The sequence below is a fragment of the Coregonus lavaretus genome (genome assembly GCF_964263955.1).
Source record: "Coregonus lavaretus genome assembly, chromosome: 18".
In the NCBI taxonomy this organism is placed as follows: domain Eukaryota; kingdom Metazoa; phylum Chordata; class Actinopteri; order Salmoniformes; family Salmonidae; genus Coregonus; species Coregonus lavaretus.
Genome location: NC_140005.1, coordinates 30,631,411 through 30,640,433, shown reverse-complemented (window position 1 = coordinate 30,640,433; position 9,023 = coordinate 30,631,411). Strand labels below are relative to the sequence as shown.

At 41.6% G+C, this 9,023-nt stretch overlaps 1 protein-coding gene across 1 annotated transcript; it reads left to right on the top strand.

Annotated features, from left to right (window-relative positions):
* The first annotated feature begins 2,028 nt into the window (after positions 1–2,028).
* gpn1 (GPN-loop GTPase 1) lies at positions 2,029–8,752 on the top strand. Its single transcript, XM_084182605.1, has 13 exons — positions 2,029–2,247; positions 2,525–2,618; positions 2,854–2,960; positions 3,096–3,133; positions 3,463–3,541; positions 3,652–3,746; positions 3,901–3,946; positions 4,145–4,291; positions 4,678–4,760; positions 4,846–4,885; positions 5,004–5,094; positions 5,261–5,368; positions 5,597–8,752. Exons 1-13 carry the CDS (start codon positions 2,071–2,073, stop codon positions 5,686–5,688), a joined length of 1,197 nt encoding a protein of 398 aa, XP_084038731.1. The 5' UTR covers positions 2,029–2,070; the 3' UTR covers positions 5,689–8,752.
* The last annotated feature ends 271 nt before the right edge of the window (positions 8,753–9,023 follow it).

The window sequence follows — 9,023 nt, the reverse complement described above, 5'->3', positions numbered from 1 at the left end:
CATACACTAAGTTGACTGTGCCTTTAAACAGCTTGGAACATTCCAGAAAACAATGTAATGGCTTTATAAGCTTCTGATAGGCTAATTGACATCATTTGAGTCAATTGGAGGTGTACCTGTGGATGTATTTCAAGGCCTACCTTCAAACTCAGTGCCTCGTTGCTTGACATCATGGGAAAATCAAAAGAAATCAGTCAAGACCTCAGAAAATAAATGGTAGACCTCGATAAGTCTGGTTCATCCTTGGGAGCAATTTCCAAATGCCTGAAGGTACCACGTTCATCTGTACAAACAATAGTACGCAAGTATAAACACCATGGGACCACGCAGCCGTCATACCGCTCAGGAAGGAGACGCGTTCTGTCTCCTAGAGATTAACGTACTTTGGTGCGAAAAGTGCAAATCAATCCCAGAATAACAGCAAAGGACCTTGTGAGGATGCTGAAGGAAACAGATACAAAAGTACCTATATCCACAGTAAAACGAGTTCTATATTGACATAACCTGAAAGGCCGCTTAGCAAGGAAGAAGCCACTGCTCCAAAACCACCATAAAAAAGCCAGACTACGGTTGCAACTGCACATGGGGACAAATATCGTACTTTTTGGAGAAATGTCCTCTGGTCTGATGAAACAAAAATATAATTATTTAGCCATAATGGCCATCGTTATGTTTGGAGGAAAAAGGGGAAAGCTTGCAAGCCGAAGAACACCATCCCAACCGTGAAGCACGGGGGTGGCAGCATCATGCTGTGGGGTTGCTTTGCTGCAGGAGGGACTGGTGCACTTCACAAAATAGATGGCATCATGAGGAAGGAAAATTATGTGGATATATTGAAGCAACATCTCAAGACATCAGTCAGGAAGCAAAAACCAAACACTGCATTCCACAGTAAGAACATCATACCAAAGGTCAAGCATGGTGGTGGTGGTGTGATGGTTTGGGGATGCTTTGCTGCCTCAGGACCTGGACGACTTGCCTTTTTAGAAGGAACCATGAATTCTGCTCTGTATCAGAGAATTCTACAGGAGAATGTCAGACCATCCGTCTTTGAGCTGAAGCTGAAGCGCAGCTGGGTCATGCAGCAAGACAATGATCCAAAACACACAATCACGTCTACATGAAAATTTCTAAAAAGCAACAAATTGGAAGTTTTGGAATGGCCTAGTCAAAGTCGAGAACTTAATCCCAATTGAGATGTTGTGGCAGGACTTGAAACGAGCATTTCATGCTTGAAAACCCCCACGTCACTGAGTTAAAGCAGTTCTGCATGGAAGAGTGGGCCAAAATTCCTCCACAGCGACGTGAGAGACTGATCAACAACTACAGGAAGCATTTGGTTGGAGTCATTTCAGCTAAAGGTGGCACAACCAGTTATTGAGTATAAAGGGGCAATTACTTTTTCACACAGGGGAATTGGGTGTTGCATAACTTTGTTTATTAAATAAATGAAATAAATATGTAATTGTTGTGTTATTTGTTCACTTATGTTCCCTTTATCTAATATTAGGTTTTGGTTGAAGATCTGATAACATTCAGTATCACAAATATGCAAAAGTAGAGGAAATTAGAAAGGGGGCAAATACTTTTTCATAGCACTGTATGTTTCAGTAAGATTGGATTTTTGGCATTTATAGCAATGGTTATCAACTGTACTAGAGGGATGGAATGTAAGTCGCAGAAAATAGAGGTTGTGGTGGCAGCTGCAGAAAGGTATTTGGGTGTGCGAGACTTGACATCAGAAGAGTTACAGGGTGTGTTAAGTGGTGGTGCCCCATCCTTTCAGGCTGTTGGCCTGAAGAAGGAATAAATAGATTTAAATAGTGGAGTATGGTAGTTATTATTTTTTTTGTTATTATTTTTTTTGTGAGTGTAGTGTTAGATGGTAGGGTATTTTTATTTATTTTTTAAAGCAAAGTATAAGAGTTATACTCCAGTCTAGTAGGTGGGGTAATGCAGCATTTATTGGATGCCAACCGCCGTTAAACCTCATCAAAGAATAAGAAGAAACGCTGGCCCTTTGCGACAGACTCCACCACTTTACAGCAACAGTCCCTACCAACAACCAGCATGGCTACTGCGTCTGGGAGCGCTTGTCCAGAAGGAGAAAGGAGTGATTGCGACGATGGAGGAGGCGACAATAGCGACCCAGCACAAGAGACTACTTCGGGAAATGCTTTGCAGAAGAAACCCGTTTGTCTCATAGTGCTTGGCATGGCAGGGTCTGGAAAAACAACTTTTGTGCAGGTAAGCCAAAACTAGCTAACTAACGGTTATCACTACAGTAGCTAGGTAAGTTAGCTAGCTAGCTAACGTTACCAGTACTGTGTATGAGACAAAGCAAGCTCAACCAAACTAAGCACAATTGTATTCTGGAATTCAGCAGTTTTTCCTTTGCTTTTTAGTCAAGCAGTTTGGAATCTGTATATATTAGCTAAGTCACGGCCATCTGGGTTCTAACTTAGCTAGCTACCTATGCTAACGTTACCTAGCTAGATCTGACGACGTTGTTGTTTCTTCTCAGCGACTCAATGCTCATCTTCACACCAAGAAGTCTCCTCCATATGTCATCAACCTAGACCCTGCTGTGCACGAAGTCCCTTTCCCAGCCAACATTGGTAAGAAATCATCCAGACCACCATGCATAACGTTAATGTGTCTGGATCATGTTGATACTGTAATAATTCTAGCTAATCGTTCATTTGTTCAATGTTCAGAAAAGTATTTTTCCTTGATGTTCTATTGATATAATCTAAGAATTGTAATTATGTTGATATCCCACGACATTATTTTATTAGCTAGCTAGCTACCATGGTAATAAGTAACAGAACGCTGCTTATTGTCCCCTTGTAGATATCCGTGACACAGTGAATTACAAAGAAGTGATGAAGCAATATGGCCTAGGTCCCAATGGAGGAATCGTCACCTCTTTGAATCTCTTTGCTACGAGGTTTGATCAGGTAGGCCCAACTCTTTTTCTGTTGTAACAGGACGTGTATTTGTTTGACACCTCAACTGTCCAATAGTTGTCACCATTATTATTACTCGCACAATTTGGGCATTATGAATCAAAATCTCCCGTTTTGCCTCCTCAGGTCATGAAATTCATTGAGAAGAAACAGTACAATCACCAGTAAGTATATTTTATTCTCAGAAAGTTAGTAGATGTTCTCCTGGTAAGCATAGAAGAAGCATAGTTAGGTACAGCATTGTACTGTTGTTTTGCCATCCCCTCTTCTGGTGTGTACCTACCTGTTTTGTTTTGTTTTAGTCGTTTAGCAGACGCTCTTATCCAGAGCGACTTACAGGAGCAATTAGGGTTAAGTGCCTTGCTCAAGGGCACATCGACAGATTTTTCACCTAGTCGGCTTGGGGATTAGAACCAGCGACCTTTCGGTTACTGGCACTACGCTCGTAACCACTAAGCTACCTGCCGCCCTAACCTTTGACCTATGTCTACAGATATGTGTTGATTGACACTCCTGGACAGATAGAAGTGTTCACCTGGTCAGCGTCCGGAACCATCATCACTGAAACACTGGTGTGTAGTAGTAATGTGTTACAACATGTAGGCCAAATTATATGACTAGATACAACCAAATTGTTATCGGTGTTGTGATCAGTTTGGTGTCTGTGTGAATGGGTTTCCAGGCCTCTTCCTTCCCCTGTGTGGTGGTCTACGTGATGGACACGTCTCGCAGCGTCAACCCAGTCACCTTCATGTCCAACATGCTCTACGCCTGCAGGTCTGACACAGGGGAGCATTAAATACTTTCCCATGGTCAAATAAAACCACAGATTGGTTCGAACAAATTGAATATTTTACATATAGGCAATAAAGATCTAGTGCAGTGTGGTGATTTGCTTGTTCACTCTGTGACTGTGCTTTCCGCCCCCTAGCATCCTGTACAAAACCAAGCTGCCCTTCATTGTCATCATGAATAAGGTATGAAATGATTGGAACACTTTAAATAAACCACTCTAACTTGGTAACAGTGAATTACTGAATGAGGGGGGAAAAGCAATAGATCTGCACTCAAGTGTTGATATGATCAAAGGAAATATGTGTTTTTCATTTAGATAATAATACAGAGATAACAAACCACAGATTTCAGTACATTGCTGTACATGTCTGTGGTTTCAGACAGACATAATCGACCACAGCTTTGCGGTGGAGTGGATGCAGGACTTTGAGGTGTTCCAGGACGCTCTGAACCAGGAGACGTCCTACGTCAGCAACCTGACGCGCTCCATGAGCCTGGTGCTGGACGAGTTCTACACCAACTTACGGGTTTGTGTGTGTTTCAATACTGTATGCTACTTCAGTGCACAATACTGAGAACTGTATGTAGTGTTATTTGTGTGTGAGCTTTCTGTGATCTGTGTGTGTACGTGAGACAACGTTCCATGAGCTTTGTGTTTGACTTTTACATCAACCTATGGGGAAGTGTTTCTGTGCATATACAGGGGGTCCCCTGTAGCTCAGTTGGTAGAGCATGGCGCTTGCAACGCCAGGGTTGTGGGTTCGTTTCCCACGGGGGGCCAGTATGAAAAATGTATGCACTCACTAACTGTAATCTGGATAAGAGCGTCTGCTAAATGACAAAATAAAAAAATTCAGAGAGGGTTTATTGAGTGTTCCCTCTCTGATTGGTCACGTCTGTGTTTCATTTGCAGGTTGTGGGTGTGTCTGCAGTCACAGGCAGCGGATTGGAAGAGTTCTTTGTTCAGGTGGCAGAGGCCGCAAAGGAGTACGAGACGTGAGTGAGGGGGCTGCTCTGCAAACACACAAACACCATTGTCTGTAATATTTGTGTGTAAAATGAATTGTTTTGTGTTATTCAGGGATTATCGTCCTGAATATGAAAGACTTCATAAAGAACTGGTGAGTGTTTCAATACCAATGCTACGTCTGTGCACTATACTGAGAACAACAACTGTATGTTTGCCTGTGCGTGGGACATCTGTCGGTCTTTCTCTGACGGTCCTGGTATGCCCTCCAGGCCGATGCTCAGAGCAGGAAGCAGCAGGAACAGATGGAGCATTTACGGAAGGACATGGGGGCTGTTGCCATGGAGATGACCTCACGGACAGGTGTGTGTCCATTGTCTGTGTGCCTGTGTGCCATTACGTGCTTGATTGTGTGTGTGTATGTGAGTCTAAGAGATCGCCATATTGTGTATAATATGCTTGGATCGGGTACATGAGACAGGTGTTCTGTGAAATAAATAATACAATTATGTCACTTCCTGTCCTCCAGAGGAAGCTGATGTGGCTGGCCGAAGTGATCTCATCTTCAACCGCGGTAACCCTGATGAGGAGGAGGAAGAGGGGGAGGACAGTGACACGGATGACATCGATCACAACGGTGAGGAGAGTTTTTAAAAAATAATTAAGAGTTTGAGTGGCCTCAAGGTCCTATCATTGCCTTAACCCATAATATCAAATCACCTTGCATTCTTAACAACAAGCTTAATCATGATTTGTCAATGATTCTTATGTGGAAAGTGAAGATATGTTACAAAAATATGATAACACGCACAAAAATACAGGCTATATAAGTTCCCCTGTTGACACAACCTATCATCCCTTTCAGTGACTGAGGAGAGCAAGGAGGGCACGGCCTTCGGGAACTTCCTGAAGGAGAGGAAAGAAGTGATGCAGGTACGAAATAGGAAGTCTCAATGATGACCGGAGGATCCTGACACCCCCCCCCCCCCCCCCCCCCCCAGGAAGAGCGAGCGAAGGACGCATGAAGCAAATGGGAAGGGCTGTATCTCATTAGTCCAATGTGGTTCCCTCTAGGGATGTGACATGTGTAAAAATATAAATAAACTATAACAAAAATCGTATTAATTACATGTGAATTCACAATGCAGATATGGTCCTGCGGATGAACGCTAGGGGGCAATGTAGTTCCATCTATCGCGGTCATGGCAACCAGACGGTGCTCACCTATAGGGATGGAACAATTCAACGATACGCATCGGTCCCCGATTCAAATGGAGTTCATCGATCCGCGGGAGTCCAAACCGATCCAAATGAAATGTATCGGTAAGAAAAACGTTTTCAAACGAATCTCCAGTTCACTAACGTCTTTTACTCAGATTTTTTCTGCCTTATTTCGAAAACACTTCATCTGTTGTGACTGAATTGGTGCGTCCTCTTCAGCCTATCAAATTTTATGCCTGTAACTGCATATGACATGGGTGAGGGGACAAAATTGCAAATGAATGTGTTGATGCAACAATTATTAGTGCATCGAATCAAATTCGTTCTGCTAATCAAATCGCACCGAATTGTTTGATACTAAAAGTATTCTTCCTGTATTGTATCGTAGCCCATGTATCTAGATGCGTATCGAATCGTGCTTGTAAGGAGAGATGTACATCCCTAATCACCTTACTGTTGTCCCACCCTGTCTCACTCTGCCATTTTTCCAACTGTTAATGACAGTGATGTGCGGAGCGCTTTATATCTATGGCTAATCATTTGAAAGATGCCTATCCTACTAACGTTACAGCATTGTTGTGTTAGGTATTTGTTTAATTTTAATTATTCCTTTTATGATGATGATCGGTGACCTGTTAGTGCAGTTATCACAACTACTACTATGATTTAAAGTTTGTGGGCCAAAAATTTTTTTCCCAGTTAATGATCCCAATTTTGTGTAAATGTTCACACCCCTAGTTCCCTCTCCTTCATCTGCACTGATCTACTGTAGCCACGCAGGTAAGGTGTGAGACAGTATAGTCCTACCAGCTCACTCCAGTCAGCAACAATGATAGAGAGGATGGAAGTTTGCCACTTTAGATTATGAAGATGCACCTAGGTGTGTTGGCTACTGGGACTTCTATCCCTACCTGCTATCCCTAGACTCATTTTGCTTATAAGGGAGGGTTATTGAGATAATGACTGATGGAATAACGTGCTTGTATCCTATATTCTTTTCCCCTTTTAAGTTGTTTTATTGCATATTGTTTGTAAGTTCATTCTATGAAGCTTTTTCTTCAGTGGAAGAACACACATCTCTGTATGTCATTCCTACCTGGGGAATGCTTTTCATCAGTCACAAGAGTTCTGGAAGTGTATATTTTTATATCACAATGTAACAAATAGTTTTGTTTTCTATTTTAGTGCAAATATGCTCATGTTTGTGAAAGTCCTGTTTGGATCCTCTAAAAGCTAAATACATTTGTTATGAATGTGTTCAGCCTAGTCGTGTGTGGCTGCATGAGATGCACACTGCCATATGTGAATGAAACTATGGGGTGGATAGCCGGAATATTCTGGATTCTACGCCTTCTCTCCACCTGGCCTAAGAATCAAACTGGCTATCCCACATACACAAATACAGCAACATAGTATACTGTGAAGACTGAAAATACAGTTTTCTTTTACCTTTCTACAGATGGGTATGGCATCATTCGCCTACAGAATGACAGTATATGAGCTTACAGATGAAATCACATTTGTTAAAGGGGAAATTCACCCATTTTTACGTGGCCTTATTTTCACTCTTTCAGTGCCTGAAGTTGATATCCCAAATGTTTTTTTTGTGTATTTTGTCGTCACTTGCCATAGACTACAATGCATTATGATAATGTCTAGGCATGTCATATAAAACGCTGAAACACTCCAAACCATATGTTATTACATCAGAATGCCATTGTGGATAATGTTTTTTTTTTTTTATGTTCCACTCTCCCATAAATCCATATTTGCATATTTTTGTTGTTTTAAACTACATCATTCAAACACGGATTTATAAATAGCACAGCGATAAAAATAAATAAATGCTGAGACAATATCCAGAATGAGATTCTGATTTAATATGAATTATTTTGGAGCATTTTATAACATGCTTTAGACACATTTTCATAATGCATTGTAGTCAATGCCAAGCGATGACTCCGCAAAATGTGACAACCAATTTTCTCTTCACAAAACAAAATATCCAAAAATAGTTTGGGGGATCAACTACAAGCACAGAAAGAGTGAAAATAAGGCCACATGTAAAAATGGGGGAACTTCCCCTTCAATGCTTTGCGTCGGTGAGTCCTCTGGTCCCATATCACTAACCCTACATTCGTCCCTAACCTTTCAATGTTTTCAGATCTGTACGGTAGATGCAGTTTTCATCTGCTCTGATAGCTGCTGCTGTGGCTGCTTATTGTAGGTTCCTGCTATATGTGTAATGCTATATGTGTAATGCAAATGCATGAGTCATGCCTGCTGAGTCATGGTTGCAGCAGCACAGCAAGCCCAACAGATACAGGGGTGTATTTTATCACAGATCTCAGTCTTAATGGTAAAGTGTCCCTCCATTTGTTCAAGATGAGTGAGTCTTACCACACAGATTCACATAAGCACAAACCGTGAAGAGATGTTGTCACGGCAACACAAACAATGGCAGCAGCCAGACGCCTCCTGTGTTGCTGTGTTCTTCCAGTGATGGTGACTCACTTCCGCGATGGCATTTACAAGAACATTCACACACCCTCTGCTCCCCTCCTCTCAGCCCGTGGGCAACAAATGTCGCCAGACACACAGAGAACAAAAAATAGGATCTAGAGAGCAGGAGAGGAATTCACAGCTCAATGGGAAAGTGTCAAAACGCCTACTAGTAATTACATGTCTACAAGAAAAAGCAGAATAATGTGTCAAAATTGAACACAAGTATGAGGAGGATGTTATAACTACAGTTGAGAACTCTTTTTGGGGAGTAGTGAATAAAGTCAAATGTCATACACTTTTGTCTGTGCAAATCATGGCTGACATCGTTTTCATGCAATATCATATTTCAGTAGACATACAGTGGGGAAAAAAAGTATTTAGTCAGCCACCAATTGTGCAAGTTCTCCCACTTAAAAAGATGAGAGAGGCCTGTAATTTTCATCATAGGTACACGTCAACTATGACAGACAAATTGAGAGAGAAAAAAATCCAGAAAATCACATTGTAGGATTTTTAATGAATTTATTTGCAAATTATGGTGGAAAATAAGTATTTGGTCACCTACA

Coding starts and splice junctions, on each gene's coding strand:
- gpn1 (XM_084182605.1), top strand. CDS start 2,071: ATGGCTACTGCGTCTGGGAGCGCTTGTCCAGAAGGAGAAAGGAGTGAT. Junction 2,619..2,853: donor CCCTTTCCCAGCCAACATTG/GTAAGAAATCAT, acceptor GTCCCCTTGTAG/ATATCCGTGACACAGTGAAT. Junction 2,961..3,095: donor TTGCTACGAGGTTTGATCAG/GTAGGCCCAACT, acceptor TTGCCTCCTCAG/GTCATGAAATTCATTGAGAA.